Consider the following 20,311-nt stretch of genomic DNA (forward strand, 5'->3'; position numbering starts at 1 on the left):
CTAGGTGAGGCAAAGATGTTCGACGTCATCGCAGCCAGCCCCCTTTTGAAGGAAGGGGGAGGGGGTTTACTCACACGTACACACAGCTTTCACTGCCGATTCGCAGCGTCAAACGTCAACGCAGTCGACCCGCCACTTGCCCATTATCTTGAGTCTTGAAAGGCGCGTTAGTTCCCCGAGCTGACCCCCGCAGCGTGACCGCCGGTTGTCCCTTGTCCGGCGCCTCTGAATTCCTGAGCTGCCTTTCTCCTGTAGTCGCCGATTCCCCGAACGAGGTGGATGGTGAATGAACGCCCCCGTAGTCAAATTCTCCAAACGTTATTCATGGTTGGTTAGCGCTGTCGTTCTCGCTGGTTCTCTGAAGGGCGCCACCACTGCGGATCGATCGAAGCCCCTGCAGCGGGCTGAGATAGTTTTGCAGAGCAGTACCCCTGCAGGCCGATCCTAACAGCGCGCGGCAATGTAGCCCTACCTATAGCAATGTTTAGGTAGCGTAGACCGATGCGAGGATGGAGAGAGAGAGAGAGAATCAACTTTTATACTGAGCCCTTAGTAAAGGTTGGTGCGCCCTGGCACCAGACGGGGTCGAACCTTCTTCTCAGGTCTCGTATGCGTCCAGCAGTTCCTGGCCCCTAGGCGCCAGCGCGAGCTGGGTCGGTAGGTCGGGGCTGGACAACAAGGTCTCCCATCGGTCCGGGGGGGGGGGGGGGAGGGGGGAGGGGACGAAGGGGGGGATGGGGGGGGGGTTGAGCTTAGTGCACTCTGCAAGGATAAGTGCTAGAGCGCCTTTTGATCGTCTGCAAAACGGGCATGTAGTGTCATGCTCTGTTGGGAACATCTTGTGCAAGAGCACGGGATGCGCTAGCGACCCCGCTTGCGTGCGTTGCACGATCGTGGCGGATGCGATGAGTGGCGGATGCGGAGATCGAGAAAGGAGGCGAAGCTTTGTGGAAGAAGATAGGCGGAGGCGCACTGGGTTTAGCTCCTCTAGAAGTTGCTATAGGTTTTCTTTGCTATGCATACGTACCGGGCCAGTCTCCTAATAACATCGTCCTCGCACGCCATACGCTGTACGTGCGAGTGACAACGTGCGACGGTGAGCTGACGATGGCAGCTCAGCCGACGTTAATTACATTGGCCAGGCGGCCAAACTTCGGAGTAGAACGCCGAGCCTTCAGGGCTTCAAAGCGGGAGAAGTGCTTAAGGACGTCACTTATGTACTCTAGACTGTCTTTCCCGATGAGGAGCTGGTATACGTCCTCGGCAATCCCTTTTATGTGATGATCAGCTTTCGCCTTTTTTGTCATGTGAGGATACAGGGCCTTGCTCAACTTGAACACTTCCTCGATGTATGTTGTATGTTGTGCAAGTTTTGCCGGGAACATGAGTTCGCTGCATTAGCGTTTGCTCTGCACGCTTTTTTTTAGCTGACGGATCTCCGAAGCACTTCTTAATTTTGCCTACGAACTTCTCCCACGTTGTCAAGCGTTCCACGTGCTGTTCAAGCCAAAAAACGAGGCTCCCTTAAAGAAGAAGGCAACGTTGTTAAGCTGCTCGGTGGCATTCCACCCACTGAACCGACTTCCCCGTTAGTAGAAGCCTATCGATCCGTCCAAGCGTTCCCTAGCTTTGCCGGCCAAGGTATACGTGGCTCGATGTAGGGCTGCCATGAGACGCTGGAAGAAGGTTGAGGGTTGCTGCCGTCGGGAGCCATCTCTGATGGCAGAGCGTTAATTGTTCGACTTCGGCGGATCTCAATGGATTCCGCCTCTCCTGTCGGCTCGTTGTGGTTCTTTTGTGGGCGCCGGTCTTTCACCCAGCGTATCCACCAAAACTGTTACGACAGCGTGCGTTTAGTTAAAGATGAATCGATGATAAGGTCAGAAGGGTTGTCGCGTCGTCACCAAGCCGCTCCAAAGACAAGCGTGCTTCGTCCTCTTCTTCTGCCCTTGCTGTCGCTTTAACGTAAGAACATTGTCATGCTGTCGTGAAGGCGAAGAACGAGACCGCGGCACGGAGTAGAGCCACGAAAGTAACTATTTACAGGGTCGAACTTGCGCCCACAAACACAAGTGGCGCTCGGTCCGAACGACAGAGACGAGGGCATGCGTGGATCGTCGAAATCTGATCCAGGCACGTTGGCTATTTTTTTTACACGACTCGGCGTAGATTCTAATGCACAACATTATTCGCGTAGATCCTGTAATCTGATTACACGATGTTCGGCGACAACATAGAGAACAGAATCTGGGCCAACAATCGAGAATGCTGTGATAAATACGAGCGCGTCTTGCACCGAGCTGTAAAGTTAACAGTTCGTAGTATGCGGAAGAGCGGTCACAAGAAAAGCGATAAACAATCTACGCTTGTCATTATAGTAAAGATGTCTTCGTAAGACGTCAGCATCAGCGCTGCTAGTGTTGCGTTAGCATAACAAGAAGCAAGTATAAGGTGACAATAAGATGCTGAAAGACACCGATAAGGAACCCATAGAGGACGCAGAGCGCTTCTATTCTTGATATTTTGCAAAAACAAATAGAGCGACCGCCCCTCCCCCTCACTCATCAGTTCGCGCTGATCTTCGCGCATGACCAAAAAGACCACAGTGTGAACAATCGGCACGAATATCGGTCACATTTGTAGAATTCAATCAATCAAAACTGTACTTCGTGTGCAAATTTAGCTACAGACCCGGTTAAAGAAGCGCTCCGATGAGCATGAGTAACTCATTCGTTTTATCAGCGACAGTTGCACAAGACTCATCTACACATTTTCTCATGCTGCTAATTTCAACTACGAGCCTTTCTATATCATAATGCTCCGCTAGAATATATTTAGTATCAAACATAGCAAGCACAAAATCTTATTCTACTCTCTTGAATAAAGGAAAGCAATCTTCCAGAAAGTAGAGAATCCTTCGCAGATGTATGGTACGGCAATAGAAGCAACTTTTACATCAATGACCGCTCCGCTCGACGATTTGTCGCACTCTTCGGGAGTACTAGTGTCTGTTTGTAGATGGTTCTTATAGTTAATCGTGACTGACGCCCTGAGATTACCATTGTGGTCATTGTCAAATTCAGTACTATGGGCATCTTGAGCCGATCGGAGAAGCCGTGGCATTGCTCTGGGCCTACCAGAGCTGAAGAAATTGAAAATTCGTCAATATGGCTGAATTTGATCTAGTCCACAACAGTGCCCCTGGTCATACGCCTTCGGGGGCCCCACTCAGGCGGCGTTGTCTGGACAACATCATCAGCATTCACGGCCACCACCGCACAAGCCCACAGCCGGACTCCAACGTGGAAACTGTACACAGCGCAATGTGTGAGAAGAAAATAACTGATTACTGGTGGAAATAAGTTAGCATATGTGAGTTGTCTATTTGTATCATTTATGTGGAAGGTAGCTTTTATAATATAATCCTGTATTGTTACGTTTAAAGGCAAATTCAGGGGCTCCGACCTGAGTTTCTGTTGCATTCAGCTTCCATAACGGCCACGCCGTCTCACCCCGGGCCTTCACAACGTCGCGATGACTGTTGCAGTTTTTCACAGCGCTGTGAAACCGCGTTACTCCCTGCGCAGCTGGCCCGTGCCACAATCTTCGAGTGGCCCGAAACAACGGTGGACCCCGGACGCATCAGTGAAGTGGCGTGGTTAAATCCACACACCGACCCGCTGCTTGAAAGGGTCAACCAACGGGTGGCCATGCTCACCGGACTGTCCACAGACTACGAGCGCGGTGACACCGAGCTAATACAGGTGAGTATATGCACTGAAAAATAAGAATAAAAACACTTTCACATGTAGGTCCGAATGCCAACAAACTCGTACATCAAAGGCAGCGAGACTGCGTAAGAAAGATCTCATACCGTTCGGAAGTAATAAAGGTCAGGTTTCCCGCAGTTTATGCATACCCAAGACATAAAAAACGCTTAACATATATGGTACTTTTCCCGGGTATCTTATGTCTATATCCGAGCTTAGTACTTTTATATACACTCCTATATATTCGACACGTTTTGATATGTGCTCTGGCGGCTCTATACAGGGTGCCCAACAAAAAGCCCGCGAATACACGCGATATTGCCGCGTGACTGGCCATTCGAGACACTTTGCGCGTATTCCCTGGGCTTTATTCACGCTCGGAAAAGCACGTTTATTTAGTGCGTTGTATTGGGAGTTTTTCATGTTGCTCTACTTTTTCCAATTACACCTTCTTCATCTATTTCATCTATTATATTTCAGTAGTTTATCAACTAAGTAAAAATAATTATATGCCCAGCAGAATGCAAAAATAATCTCAGTATCTCAGAGTGACGGCAAATAACATTACCTTGGTTCAGCCCGCACGGCATTTGCTTATTTTAAAATCTTGGCGCATTGCAGTTGGGACACCCTTTACATCCTTTCCAGCTTCGCAAGCTGCCTGCTCTGCGTTGCTCGCTTAGCGTTTGCAATCTCGCCTTTCTTTTGTTTTTCCTGCATGCTGGTCGCGACAAGCAGTACGGCTCCTACGGACCGGGAGGCCACTACGAAACGCACACCGACTACGTGCTAGGGGGACTCACGGAGAAGGAGGTAAGTTGAGGACCACCAAGGCTGGCGCCACATGTGAGTGTTCTAAATGATGAACACAGTGAACGTTCTATGCCTCAGCGTTGACGAGAAAACACAACTGCCGTTTTGCAAAATAAAAATTAAAAAATGAAATCATTGTAGCGTATCGTTACCGTTACCGCTTGCCACCAAATATTAATGCGCATTGTTTGGTCAGCACGAGCGGTGCTTACCCCGCGTGCGCATTTCAAACAAAGTGGTCGCAGTAACGATAATAGTAGCACGGCAACGTTACGCAATATTGCTCTTCTAATGGGGAAGCAATTAGTGTGTTTCCGACAGAGAGAATGAAAAAAAAAGAATTTTTTCGTGTTTTAGGACCTAACGTGCCAAAACCATGACCTCACCATGACGCAGGCCGTAGTGGGACTAAAATAATTTTGAGCATCTGGGTTGCACCTAAATCTAAGTGCACAAGCGTTTTTGCATCTCTATTCCATCTAAACGCAGCAGTCGCGGCAGCGATCAAACCTGCGACCTCGAGCTCCTCAGTACGACATCATAGCCACTTGGTGGTGGGTAACCAACAATAATCACTCACGTCATTGTAGACATGATATATTACCTAAGGAAGGCAAACGTTGGCCATTTAAGGAGAAGAAAGGGAGTTAACCGAGAGGCCCGATCTTTATTAGTCATATCATAAGAAGCCAACAAACACTCACGCCAAAGACAACATAGGGGAAATTAATTGCCCCTAATAAATGAACTAAAGAAACGATATATTAATGAAAATGAAACTGGAAGAAAAAACTTGCCGCAGGTAAGGAACGATACACGATCTTCGCATGGGAAGGTTGTGGGATCGTTGCCCACCTGCGGCAAGTTGTTTTTTCGCAAACGAACACAAAACATTTTTGCAAACGAAGACGTCGTAAAAAGATATTTGAGACGACCGCCGTAAGCGTACATGCAGACGGAACGAGAGCGAACAAACGAAAACACTGCAGAAGGCACCGGACACCGCCCCAACTGCAGCAGACGACAAGCGCGAGTCCGTGCTCTGACGTCACACGAGCGACGCTCGCAGCGCCCCGGTAGTTCGTTCTCGGGATTAATAGGGGTAGCTTTCCTTTACCTTCACACGTCACCCTTTCCCTATCTCTCCCCTTTTCCCCCGTGCGCCTTCTATGGGAACCGCGAGTGAAGAGTGGCAAGGCGGTTAAACCCATTCATTCTCTTCCTGATCTCCCCTTCCTCTCTACCATTCTGTCTAGCTTCCTTCTGGACTTGCACGCTAGCAGAAAGGTAAGGCGTGTAATTTCTGCAGTGCTTTTCCGGACGGTCACTGATAATTACAGCCGTCAAGAGGCTAATGTGGTGACGCACAAGGGCCTCCCGAGGACACTGTGCACATTCAACGCAGTGCAAAGGTCCTAACGAGTTTCTCGCGTGTGTACACACGATTAGAACCAGCTCCCGACGTGGTGTGCCCGACAGCAGCAGCAACAGCAGTGGTAAAGTTGAAGGAAGAGGCAAAGAAAGCTTCGCTTTAATACTGCGAGTCGAAAAATCCAACCGGGACACGAGTACACCTAGTGAAAGCGGCGGTAACGTCATTGTTGTTCCTTGATTCAGATTCTTGTTCGTCGTGGTTGATCCCGAACGTCAATGCGCGCTCAGTGGAGCGGGCTCTCCATTTTATAGCGAAACTGTATATGGCTACCCCGGCAAATTTTCTGCGTCCGTGCATGTAGACCCCCGCGTCTACAATGAAAAATTTTCGTCTCCATATTTAGCGTAAAAGGAAGTCTAGCCTTGTATGTTCGTTAGCATAAGTGTCAACACCTATGATTGATGGCCAATTGCTCATTGTAGTGCGCCCATCGCAAGTGACAAGTCGAGTGTTTGATGACCCATAGTTCCTGGCGCGGCACGCGTTCCCCGCCTTTTGGGGGCTCGTCGCTATAGCAACAAGAGCCTGGTGGCGCAACCCACCAACAGAGACGCTTATAGCGTCCATTTTTCGGAGTCCATGTAAAGGCCGTACAGGTATGCATCGTCCAATCTTTGTTCGTCTATAGAGTATCGCCAGTGTCACCTAGCGACCTTATCGGCAGTTGCAACTGAGCGGTTCTATGGGAAGAGGAAGAGGAGCAACGTGTCCGTCTAGAACGACGACGGGAGCGACAGCGGGAATGAGTGCGCCGGCGGCGCGAAGCCGCTACCGTCGACGAGCCTGGCCGGTCGTGTGCGACGACCGACAAAGACCGGCAGCGTGGCCGTCAAGAACGGCGGCGTGAGCAGAACCGGGAATGTCAGTGCCGGCAGCGGCAAAGCAGCACTGCCGAGACGCAGGCTTTAAGTGCATATATATTCTAATACATACATACAATTTCGTCATTTTAGAAGAACACAGAACAGCTTCGGTGGTGGTCTTTCTTCACAGAGTGGAAGAGCTGACGAATGTTTTTCATTACGGCATGCGAGACTGCGTCTGCATGAAGCTAACACGCTTTTGGTGTGCCCTTTTACTAACTCTTCTTTTCTTTGCGCCCGCTTCACGCAGCTAGAACAATTAGACGAGGAGGCTAAGGAGTCCGGAGACCGCATCGCCACCTTCATGTTCTACGTGAGTTTACGGCAGCCATCCTCGCAGTCCTCGACGCCCGAGACTCGAGGCGTGAGAATGTGCTGTTCGGTTCACTTTCTCGCAGTCTTTGCCAAAGGTTTTCTTTTTGCTTGCCTTTTTTAACAGCTTGGAAAAAGAAAAGACAACATTCCGTTTGGGACTTGCGGCCCTTCGATTATCTCGCCTAGACAGTGGCAGTCAAACACGACCTAAATGGTGCATGTCTCTGAGCAAGATTATTCATGAAGAATTTCTAATTCTCCGGAAACGTATTACCGTTCTCGCAATATCTGGTTACCGTAGAGAGCGCTACGGCGGAAACAACTCTGGTGGCGACGTCTTTGACGCAGAATTTAACACCACGGCGCACACACACCTAATATACTGCACTGACCTACCGTATGCTACTTAAATACTTGTAAAAGACGTTCGTTATGGTTACGCAACCATCAACGTTCCGTCTATTTGTGGTTTTCGTTCGACGAGAATACTCACCCATCACAAACACGATTTAAATGCATTGTAGTTGGAGAAAGCGTCACGGGATGGCGCTACCAGATTTTTTCCTGCCGACCACGGCTCCTGTAGCCCGGTCATCCGTTAACGGTAAGAAGTATACGCTAGGAAGCTTACAAGCTCAAACACTCTAATATAAAACACATTTCATGCGCCTGTGAAAAACGGAAATTTCTTTCGAACTTGGCGGTGTTGCTGTCCGCCTTGGTCGAGTTGAGCATTGTAATTGAGCAGTATGTTCTGGTCTTTTACTACGTCCAAAAATGTAGGCTTCTCGGCATTGCGGAGTGTACGTAAAGACGCCGTTCCGTTTTCCTTTCTAACATAGCTTTGGAGAGATAGATGAGACCAGAACGAGCCATGAAATACTCGTTACGAATAGCATCGAAGTACCACTCATGAAAGTAGTAAGCGGTGTCTGTCGTGGGCCCTCTGGACAGCCTGGAGTTGAATGTGGAGATTTCTGCTCTTTAGGGATTCTTGCCATTGTTCTTTCGTGACGGGTGGAGAGGCGTTAAGGGCTCGGTACAGCCAGAGCAAGTATTCAAAAGAGCATGAGTCATGACCACATCTGGGACACGACTGTTAGGGGTCAGGATCTATCCTGTTAAGGGACCGAGGAGCGGGATACGAACGGGTTTGCAGAAGTCTGAGGGTGCTAGTCTGCGGTTCTTTCAATTTGGCGTGAGGGGGTGGAAATGTCTTTCTGCCCAGTCAGTAATGGGAAACAATTTCGTGGAAAGTACATAATGGATCTTTGTGGATGTTGACCTCGTTCCAAGCCTGGCTACCCGCGACAGCGCGGTACGTGAAATCGCGCATCTACGGTAGGCCTGTTCGTTAGGATTACATCCAAGCTGGTTAACTGAGCTATATAGATGGGCTGGGGACCACGAGATGTGGTATCCTCCTTCGCTGCTCTCCCTAGTTCTTTGAAGTGCTTTGTTCACAATACTTTTCGCCTGTTCAGACACGAGGGCGGACGAGAAGCATCTAATCGGCGTGCGCGAGTCCGAGAAGACAATAGCGGGAACTTTTGAACTGTGAAAAGCCAGAGAAATCGCCGCTTCCTCCACCACATGGGCAAACTTCATATAAACAGAGGCTGCATTGACCAAGTTGCCCCCCGCGTCCACCATTGAGACAGCGAACTTATCCCCACTGTCATATCTGCCAGCATCGACAAAGGGGGCATCTAGTTTCTGCTGATTGATCTTTTTAAGAATAGACTTGGCTCTCGCAAATCTTCTACCCTCATTATGCACTGGCTGAATGTTTTGCGGGATAGGGTCAACCATGATGCGAGTTCTGGTTTTCCAAGTAAAGCTAACGTTGGGTCGCCGGTTCATGTCGGGGTTGGATTCTCGCTTCTTCTAAAATCTTGATCCCTGGCTTAGTGGATGAAAGTCTCATTATTTGAACCACTTTGTGAGCTTCTATTAGCTCACCGATGGTGTTATGGAGTTCTAGCTCCAGCAGCTTCTGAGTGCTTGTTGACTGCGGAAGGCCGAGTACGCGATTGAGACCGGTTCTGACTAGGGAGTCGAGCTTGACCTTTTCCGCTTTACCCCAATTAAGGTACGACACGATGTAGATAACATGACTCAGGAAGAATTCCTGATAAGTTCTGAGCAAATTGTATTTTTTGAGACCGCCTCTTCGATTTGAGACGCGCGTTACAAGTCTTAGGACATCTATAGCCTTTCCAGTAAGTCTGTTGAGGGCCGTCGAGTTACAGCCCTTGGCATCAATGACGAGACGTAGAATCTTGACCGAGTCCATTCGGTATGGGATGCCCGTTCTTAGCTCGAATTTCTATCGGCAGAGTTTCCAGAGGCGCAAGGTTTCTGACCCCTTGTCTGGACTGGTGGTATAATAGTAGCTCTGATTTAGCGGGGGAGAGTTCAAGTCCCGTGTTTGAAAGAAAGTATTCGGTGGCCTCCAAAGCGCTTTGTAACGAGTGTTCGAGCATGGCTAGCGATCCGCCCGGTGCTCGGGTCGTGATGTCGTTCGCATAAATGGCATGACCCACGTTCGGGATTACATCGAGGCGAGTGGAGAGCTTGTGCATGGCTATATTGAATAATAGCAGGGAGAGGAGCGAGCCCTGAGGGGTGCCGCAGGTGCCCAGTTTGTAGGGTCCTCCCGAGATCTTGCCTTGTCGGAGGTGTGCCTTGCGATCCGCGAGTAAAGATTTGGTGTAATCATGAAACCGCTCACCCAGATTAAGAGAGGAAACCTCCGTCCGGATGTGTTTATACGCGACCCTGTCGAATACCTTGGAGAGGTCCAGTGCGAGAATCCCTCTCACGTCGCGAGAAGGGTTATCAAATATTGCTTTCTTAAGCAAAAGCATAGCGTCCTGTGCGGACAACGCCTGTCTAAAGCCGATTAGGCTGTGTCTAAAGAGCTCCTTGTTTTCAATATGTTCAGTGATCCTGTTATGTATCGCGTGCTCCGCAATCTTGGCGATGCACGATGTAAGGGAAATAGGCCGCAGATTACTTATATGTGAGAGTTTTCCTGGTTTGGGCATGAGTACCAATTTTGCAGTAGGTCAATCTATCGGGACCTGCCCAGTTTCTCATACCACGTTGATTTCGGCCGTCACTATCTCAATTGCCCTGTCGTCTAGGTTCCTCAGGAGTTTATTCGTGATTCCATCAGATCCGGCGATAGCCGAGCAGGTGGCCATTGCCTTGGCGATGCTTGATGACAGCAGCGACGTCATCTACAGTGACTCACGGTTGGCCATTAGGGCATTTCAGTGTGGAGTGATCTCAGAACAGGCTTTTGGGCTGCTTCGTAAGGCAGGTCCGGATAGAATCAAGTATCACTTGCTTACTTGGTTCCCAGCCCACGTTGGGCACATCGCGGGTGTCCCCACGAACCTCAATGAGACGGCCCACGCTGCCGCGCGCGCACTGACTGACCGCGCTGGCGCTGTAACGGCCGAAGAGAGAGTTACGCATGGTAGGGACGCGCCTGCCACTTATAATGAACTTCTTAAACACTTCTATCTCTCGCGGCAACCATACCCTCCTCCACACCCCAAGCTCACTAGGCCTCAGGCACTGACATTCAGACTGTTGCAGACAGAAACCTATCTCAACCTGTTCACGTTACATGCGATATATCCGGAGATTTACACTGATGACGTGTGCCCTGCTTGCGGGGATAGATCAACACTTTCGCACATGCTCTGGGGATGTATCTCTACAGCAAGCCCTGACCTCAGCTCAGCTAGGTGGGAGGCGGCCCTCCGCAACCCACTCCTGGCTGAGCAACGTTGGGCTGTCCAGCAGGCCCACGATGCCGCTGGCAGGCTAGGCCTGTCGGTCCCGACGTGGGAGCGGCCCGCGACGTGCTAATACGCGTTCTGCAGGACTGTAAAATAAAAGTTACTCAATCAATCAATCAGTCAATCAGGTCCCGGGGCTGATCTGTCATCTAGATTGAAGAGAACGTGTCTGATCTCTGACACGGTGAAAGGTTCGTCTAGATGAGGTGCCCAGAGTCCCAGGCAGTTTACACGCTCTACCGGTCGATCGGCGTCTTTGGCGACGGGGAGATAAGTATGCGCTAAGTTGTTGGCTAATTCCCTGCCGGTGAGACCGATTGCGAGTGGCTTCTTTATGAGCCTATCCGTTGCAAGGCTAAGGGTGTCCTTAGACTGTTTATCATCGACGAGACTTTTCAATAAGCTCGATTTGCTACCTCTTCGCATACGCCCGTCCGTTTCGATACACGTCTCATCCCATTGCTGCCGGGCCAGTTAGGCTGAATAGGTTTCAATCTCCTTGTTAAGAAGCGCGATTTTTGATCTGAGTCTACGATTAAGCTTTTGGGTCTTCCACGTGGCTGAGACGGCGTGTATGGCCTCCAGAAGGTGAGCTAGTCTCGAGTCCATTTTAAGAACTTCAAGATCCGTAACGATTTCTTTGGTTGCTCCTTTAACTGCCATGTTCAGATTCTCTAGCAGATCTGCATAGGTCTCGTCTGGTGGGACTGTTTCATTTTTATTTTTCGAGAAAGGTCCAAGTCCACACACTCATATCTCGCGGGCGGTCTGGGTTTGACACACAACAGAATTTCAAGTATGTAATGGAAACTGCCTAGCCCCTCCTGGAGGTTGTCCCACGTGCCTTCGATATCTCCGACGAAGGTGAGATCGGGGGTCGTATCTCGACTGACCGTATTACCGGATCTGGTGGGGAGCCTTGCGTCTGCGACGAATACTAAGTCGAGCTCTGCAGCGTTGAAGGCCAAATCCTTACAGTGCAAAAAATAATCATCCGTTACATTGTAAATCACCCAACTGGTGCCCCTGAACAAGGGATACCAGTCGCTTGTTCGCGACCTATAATATAATTGGCGTGACAACTTTACAGAACTTTCGAATCTTACGTGCGTTTTATTTTTCAAACAGCCTCTTTCATGACATCTTAACCGCAAGCGCATCTCCAGACCGCCATGAACATATTGTTGCCACAAGAAATACTGATAACGGGTATGTTCCTCGCTTTAGAACAAAATATAAACATAAGTCACTAAGATATAATCTCCCTTCAGTTTTAAATAGCTGCACATTTTATATAGGCCTACGTTAAACCAGTTGAGGCAGCAGTTTCTTAACACACAATGATAAAAATACTTAACACTGGCCTAAATATTTATGTATCTAAGAGTTGTTGTTCTTGAAGTGATTTTTGTATGACCTGTCAAGTGTTTCGTTGTTGTAATTTCATTTATTGTTTTCAATTTTTGTTGAACTACATTTCTTCCTTAGTTTTACTAATTTATGAAATGGTTTCATGTATCAGCTACATTAGAGCACATGTAGCTTTGTTGAAATTTCAATGTGGATGCTGGACACCTAATGACATGTCGGCTACTGGTGCCGTATTGAACTATGTGTTCTGTATTAGCTACATGCCCATTTTATTTGAACACCCCATTTTGCTGTTTAATTTAGTTTTTACTGATGTTTACATCGTCACGCTGCTCTACCTTGATGGGGTCTCTTGGGCCCAGTCAAGCTGTTTCGCACAGATTTTTGCCCAAAAGCTCCGACCATGTATGGTGAAATAAATTCATCGTGATCATGATATGTGCTACATCTATCGCAACTCAACACCAACAATCCTCTTCCCCCACATTTCAACACTTCGACTTCCTTCTTCCTCCTCTACGCAACAGCCTATTCTCCCCATCTTCCCCTTTGAGGGTAGGGAGACTGAAATACGTGAAAAACACTTCCTTGATGACTATTACAATCTACTATTTCATACATCATCTCTGCCAGTAGAAGTAAACAACCTATAATTTCATTTTGCCATTGTCACTTCTCTTTTTACTATATCACAAAGTGGTCCTCGCCTTCTGATGGTCGTTATAACTGTGCTGCCGTAATAAATGGCATATTTTCTTTACCTTTACATTTACCGTGACAGCTTTCAGACGTGAGTTTGGGAGGTGCGACTGCGTTCCCCTACGCCAAGGCGGCTGTTACTCCGCGAATGGTAAGAAAGAGTCCATGGATCACACTATATTAAATGAAAAAAAAAAGTCATACGAAGAATTTTTGAAAGCACCTGGACTCAAATAACAGAACCTTCGTAAACCTGGAAATTTGTCAACGGCCTGCGTAAATGAATAGAAAACAGAAGAGCTGGAAAATGCTCTTCAAAAAAAGCGTAACGTAGTATTACATAGGCCATCAGTTATAATATGTTCGCAAAGATTCTAGTCGGCTGTACAAACTCTTTGTTTGTTGTATATTTTTTCCTTTACATTTGCGTATTGTGACAGCACAGAGTTCCTTTCATAACGCTACGCGTATTTTTTTTTTCGATCACACTCTCAAAAGAATTTTCATCTTGAAGTAATCGCCGCATCTAGCGCTTACTTCTTTCGGCAAAGCGTAAAATTTTAAGGTAACGCCCTTCCTTCAGTGTGCAAGTGCATGTCGAAATCCCAACGCAGAGAAATGTGCCACATACCTATACACAGAAAGATCGCTTGGAAGGATCGCTTGAAACCTTGTAAAACATAAGGCGCCTCGCGATGTAAACGTAAGTGACGCTTTTGTAAAGTTTCTACGGCGAGATAAGAAACATCTGCGGTGTAAAGAACGACAAAGCTGAAAATTCAGGGTCGGTTCACTGTTGAACCGACCCTGAATTTTCATTTTCAGACTCTTGTCTAAATTGTGAAACGCTCCTCGTGGACGCCTGGTCATGAATCAATAACAACTATTAAACAAACAAAACGGAGTGGCGATAGTAACACCCGGGAATCAACTCGATAGAAATTGAATGAGCTAGTATCTCTATGCAAAGTGACAACCGATTTTAGAATGAGGGTAAGGCTCATTTTACCGACAAATGACGCCCCAGGAAGAAACCTGGATGACAGGGTCCTGTCGTTCGCTTGACAAGCGTGATCACACACCGTGTGAGACGGCGCTAACGTGACGAAGCCTTTGGCCTTCATGGTCTTCCATTTCCCGGTGTTACGCCTTTTCAGTTTCCTTATCGCGACCACTGTGCCACACAATGACCTCCGGCATCACAACACTGCAGCGAGCTTCAGTTCCATTTTGCGAAGTTATTTTTTTTTTCCTGGAGCCTGCTTCGAAGCCTATTACATATAGTGTTACCCCCCGTAGTGAATAATAGCAGGCACAGGGGTATAGCGTTTTTCGAACCATCTGTGCACTCGATAAGACTACCCTTAATGTGCGAACGTTGCATTGCCTGCTTTCACAGTACTGAGGGGGGGAAATGGGTGGGCTGCATCACGGACGCAGTCGCAGTAGAGCACAGGAAATGACTTGTGCGTCTTGCAGAATGGCGAATGGGAACGTGGGTGCTGTTAGGTATGGCCGGACTTCCAGGGCGATACGTCATCCCCCTACCTTCTACTTGGTCGGAGCCCACGGGCGACAGGTCATTTACCCTACCTTCTACTAGGCCGGAGCCCACGGGCGACAGGTCATTCACCCGACCTTCTCCCCAGATTCGTCGAAAAGAGGATCGACTTCTCCTCCCGTGCTCGGTAATGCAGGAGGGGCCCTCTCTCTGTGCCTGTCACGTGCATCGAAGCAAGATCCCGCCCACACTTGTAGAGAGCCTATTTACGGGGCTCCGAAATGTACTTTTGATACTTCTTACTTCATACTTCATGCTCTTCTTATTTTCTTTCAACTACTTTTGAATAAACAGTGCAAGTTTCGCACTAGCAAATCGTCTCGCCCTTGCTCGGTCGCCATGATCTACCGGATGCCTGCAGCCCGCCGACAACGCCACGCTACCCAATAAGTAATGTCGGTCGAGCTTCGATAGGAAGGAGTCGCTACTTCTCGGCAGCAGTACGGTGCGCTACCCAGGAGTACGCAACAAACTGGTGGCAGCGGTGGGAGCGCCTCCAAACGCAACAAACTGGTTGCTAGCGGCGGGATCGCCTCCAAACGCAACAGTGCAGAAACAACGTAACCAATTGCACAAGTTACATTTATTCAGGCATTAGCAAACTTCCATTTGTAATTTTTGTTACAGCACGCAGGCGTTCGTGCGGTCTATTCAGCAAGCGACCTTCTCTTACTAATATTAAAATAGCTTCACGTCAAAATTAAGGTGAATTATATAACTTGAGGCCCAGAAATTGCTCTGTGGGTCTCGAGGGAAGTCGTAGTGTGGGGCTCCGGATCATATTTGACCACCTGGGGTTCTTTAACAAGGGCCCACTGCGCGGTACTCGAGCGTTATTTTGTTTTGACCCTCTCACAGTGTGGTCTACGTGGTTGGCATCGAACCCGTGACCTCGCGCTCAGGAGCTCGACTCCATGGCCACTGACATACAGGCGTGGTTCATGGTATTGGGAGGTCGCTATTTGCTGTCAGAGTGAAAATGCACAAGCAGATTGCACTTTTACTAACATTTTACTGTGGCTTGCTATGCGAACTCTACCAAGTCAATCTTGAATCTGTATGAAATGAAGCTAAACCGAACATTGTAATCGCCACTCATGTGTGCTTGTTCCTTCTTGCAGGGCTCGGCTGCCTTCTGGTACAACATGCGCGAGGACGGCAGCTACGACGTCCGCACCTTGCACGGCGGATGCTCCGTGCTACACGGCGCAAAGCACAGTACGTCAATTGTCTCTATCCTCGTAGGGCCCGCGGCCATTCGACAAATGTTTATGGACCCCGGAATGTAAAAAAAAAAGAAAATGTCCGTTTTCACATTCTCGGCATGTGCGCAGCATGGTAGTCGTATTTTCAACAAGTAATAGCACGTACATGCAACCAACATAGTGATGTATGGTTTTACTGTCTACACTCGAAAACTACCTGGAAATTTAACTTTTTCTCACATCCCGCGGTCCCCAAACTTCTCGGTGCCGACTACAACAACGTACTTTTAGACCCAGCTTCGTACTTTGTTTGTCGTGAACTAGAGAAATGTCAACAGGCAAATTCAAACGCCAAGGCGAATACGAAAATATTTTTGCTAGCCGAAGAAATAAATGATTTTGAATGTACGCCACGTGTACCGCATGGTCCACGAAACCAACTGCTGTTCATTATTTGGCTACTGATTACAGCTAAATATCGCCTGAAGGCGCACAAAGCATTTTTATTCATAGAAGTCCACATAATGTGCCCTGTCAGCCAGATTTTTATCAAATCAAGTAGGAGTGTTTCACTTGCAAAGGCCTTAAAAATGCTGGGCCCCTCGGATACCCTTATGTGATTCGATTAGGTACCGTGATATACTACGACTACTCCTAAATGGTTAATGGTAGCACATCCTGCACCATACGTTTCTGACGGAATGAAATGCACGGTTTACAACCCTTAACTATTTCGTTCCGCTTGTCGACGTTAGCTGACATAGCCTGTTGCACTATATCTTTGCTATTGCAGTCGCGAACCTATGGATTCGAGCCAATGGCCAGATGTTCAACCGACCATGCCCGGCGACGAAACGAAGACGGACGCCAGATTCTGCGGATCTGTGTACTTTATTTGTTGGTTCTGCTGCTTATATTTGTCTTCTTGTTGTATCATTTTCCTTTGCTATATTTCTTTCCATGGGAACGATAGGTCGTCCCTGTTAGAATCTATTGTTTCTGTTTTTAAATAAAGTGAAAACAAAAGCAAGGAATTGTTTATATAACGGAACGCATTGAGAGTGTTAAAGAAAGGTCAAGGCGCGGAGCGGTGTTTCAGTTGTTAAAGCATTAAAAGTACTGAGCCCCTCGGATACCCTTTTGTGTCTTGTTAATTAGGTAACGTGCTGTACTACGATTACTCCAACTACTTATTGGCAACACATCCTGCCCCAGGCGTTTCTGTCGCAATAAAATGCATGGTTTACTACCCTTAACTATTCCGTTCCGCTTATCGAAGTTAGCTGACATAGCCTGTTGCACTATATCTTTGCTATTGCAGTCGCGAACCTATGGATTCGAGCCAATGGCCAGATGTTCAACCGACCATGCCCGGCGACGAAACAAAGACGCACGCTAAGTTCTGCGAAGCTTTGATAATTGCTGTCTGTGTGACTTCATTTCTTGTTCCTGCTCCTCATCTTTGTACCTTTCTCTCTGCGATTTCCTTTTTCATTGAGAACGACGGGTCGTCCACGTTAATACTAACCTATTGTTCTTACATTTAAAAAGTGAAAAGAAAATCAAAGGATTGCTTATGTAGAGGAACGCAGGCCACCTTGGTGGTGTTAACGGCGAGGTCAATGCACGTCACATGGCAAAAAAATAAAAAAGCACGCGACTTTCAGTGTGTTGAAAAGTCAAAGGATGGCCCATGCAGTCTAAAGCAAACCAGCTCAAGGATGTTGGCCCTCCGGCGGCAGTTGATATGGCTAGTGCTGCAATTTGCATAACGTTTATTGTGACGCGTTAAAAAGCGTCTTTCCAAATACAGTCACCGCGTACGCTCAACTTGAAATTCTCTGTACACACTTCTTTTTTTTTCCTTAGCGAGAAAATTCAAGCTTGGCCCCGACACGACGTTGCTAACTAAGGCCGAATCTACAGCAGTATATTATTAATCATTTATTTCAGAATTACTGCCAGCCTCACAGAAGGCCTTAGGCAGGAGTGGGACGTACATAGTAAAAAGGCAAAAATGCGTAACGGGAAAAGGAGACAGCTGAACGATGCGTGAATCAAGCAAAACAATACACAACAGAAGAAAAAAGAAGCCGCTTAACAAGACGTGAATCATGCAAATAAGAATATAAGACATGATCAGCCCGCTCGGGGAGTTGGCCTCTGGCCAAGAATGACCTGCGCATCGCTACACTGTTCGTAGAGTAAATGTGACGACAAAAACAAAAGTATATATATATATATATATATATATATATATATATATATATATATATATATATATATATATATATATATATATATATATATATATATATGGTACCACAAACACACGAAGATACTGAGCACTATAGGAGCACCCCAAGTAAACAGAATAAAAAGGGCGGTTCAACTTGACACAAACACTCGAAAAGCGGCCATTCCGCATTCCGATGGATGCAGAACGGATGCAAAGGCGAAATAAATGCTCCGAAACGTGTGAAATCATTCTTCACTGCTGAGTAAGAGGTGAGTAACTGTAATAGAAAAAAAAAAGGCGGCGTGCTTCAAGAATGATAACGGTGAATTGAGTCTATTATAATAAAGAAGTCAGAACTGTGACGAATGTGGCGGTAAGTTGTGTCTATGCTACGAAAAGTCGGTATCGTGTGTTCGACGAACTCTTAATGGTGTGCGTTACCTTCGACTGCTCGTGCGAAGGCCTCGTGGCGCCTTAGGCTTGTAACAAGATGCATGTAGCGCTTATATACCAGAGCTCGTAAACTGCGGAACATTTGCGGATTACGGTAACAAAAAAAACAGAAAGAAAAAGAAACAATACTTGTAGCGAGCGAATGAAGAAAGTCGTCGAAACAGCTCACATTCAGGCTTTATCAGCTACCTGTCAGGAACAAACTGTTTACGCCGAAGCCGACACAGCGACCTCGACGCACTCGTTAAAGCGATGAGCGGGAGTACCTTCTGTGCGTCGATAAAGTTCGTGAAGCGGCCGAACGTTAGATTTATGTCTTTGAGCCGCAACAGTTCAAGAAGTATGTATTGTTATGAATTGTTATGACTTCGGGGTGGAGAACGAGAAACGGAGTCTTGGAGCAGACGAATAGGAAACGAAAGGCTTTGTAACACCATGTATACAGATATAGCAGAAAATAGCGCGCATGTAGCGGTAAGAGCGCACCAGACCAACGGGGCGGCCGGTGGAGACTCGTCCAACAATGGACCGGTTCTGCTTTAAATCCCTTTAAAAGCCCATCGTCGGCAGGAACGTGGCGGTGCGAATGCTGACGGGAAGGGGGCGCCCGTCGCCTCGACGATAGGCACGTATATAGGGTGGCAAAATAGTATCGATTGAAAAGTACACCGATGCCACGGTGCTCAAAGGCTCAAACCTCGACTTCATGATCGCTGCCAAGCGAGTAACAAACGAACAAAGGAGGGTCGTCAAGAACATGCAGGTCACCCACTTCAAACTGTGCGGATAATTAGTTCGAGTGAGCAATTGTGCGACCGGTCGCTGAGTGTTTCGCTCGACAAAGCATTTCTAATTATCGGGCGTACATGTTCATTATGCCCGAAGCCGCTGCACATCCTGGGAAAAATTACTGCTGAAGCTTCATAAGCTCAATAATGTAGTCATCGATTGTACTTTGATTCTCCTACACACCATAATGTCCGAATTTGCATATTTCATTTTATAATTAGCAAGCATAGAAGTTCGACAAGTGAAGTGCATGTCTGGCGCTGGTACAGCGATCGAAAAGAAAAAAAGAAAATAACAGTGAGAGTGAGGCATTCGCAGCCTGTCTTACTAGTGGCAGTCGATTCCACACTTTCATCGCACGTTGTTTACTGCTGCTCCTCATGACACTGAGTGCTAGCACTTAGACCTTCGCGGGCATGGTTGGTTGATCTTATTGGGTCAGTTAGCTCAACATAATTATTCGATCCCACAGTTGCCCCTGACGACACTTTCGAAAGGACACAGAGGAAATCCTTCTACGCAGGACACAGGAGCTCTTCTGGCTGACATTCTCAAGAAGGTGTGAATTCTTCGCTCGTGTGCCTCAGTTTAAAATCACGCGCCGGGAGAAAGTCCCTCAGTACCTCATAAGGCGTGTCATCGCGGCAACTGTGACTAGGAAGAGTTTCGCTTAAAACCCTGTGAGCCTTTCCTCACATCACCCAGACACGGTCGACTACAGTGAGCAATGGGTGATCATCAAGAGCGCTCGGCACCCGCAACGTGGCTACGCTACTTTGTGCTCATAATCGTCGACGTCCTAGCAGCGTACCAGGCGGTCCTTCTGGCAATCGACGCTTTATCCGAGAGCGCCAAAGTAAACCTTTCCTTCGCCCACCTTCAGCTTCTCACCAGCCTGCTGGCGAGTACATTAAGCGGCCACATCTTCATGTCGTCGGTGGGCAAGCTCCAGCCCCACCGGCTGAAAAGTCACGCCGATCTCA

General features: G+C 47.7%; 1 protein-coding gene across 1 annotated transcript in view; it reads left to right on the forward strand.

The window, feature by feature from the left end:
- LOC142558459 (prolyl 4-hydroxylase subunit alpha-2-like) overlaps nt 1–19,893 on the forward strand; it is a 45,729-nt gene extending 25,836 nt beyond the window's left edge. Inside the window, exons 8-13 of the mRNA XM_075670590.1 lie at nt 3,588–3,764; nt 4,419–4,583; nt 7,132–7,194; nt 15,764–15,860; nt 16,641–16,744; nt 19,801–19,893. Of these exons, the coding sequence (XP_075526705.1) occupies nt 3,588–3,764; nt 4,419–4,583; nt 7,132–7,194; nt 15,764–15,860; nt 16,641–16,744; nt 19,801–19,893 (699 nt within the window). The remainder of the gene's footprint in view (nt 1–3,587; nt 3,765–4,418; nt 4,584–7,131; nt 7,195–15,763; nt 15,861–16,640; nt 16,745–19,800) is intronic.
- Nucleotides 19,894–20,311: the final 418 nt, after the last annotated feature.

The sequence above is a fragment of the Dermacentor variabilis genome, chromosome 9, assembly GCF_050947875.1.
Source record: "Dermacentor variabilis isolate Ectoservices chromosome 9, ASM5094787v1, whole genome shotgun sequence".
In the NCBI taxonomy this organism is placed as follows: Eukaryota; Metazoa; Arthropoda; class Arachnida; order Ixodida; family Ixodidae; genus Dermacentor; species Dermacentor variabilis.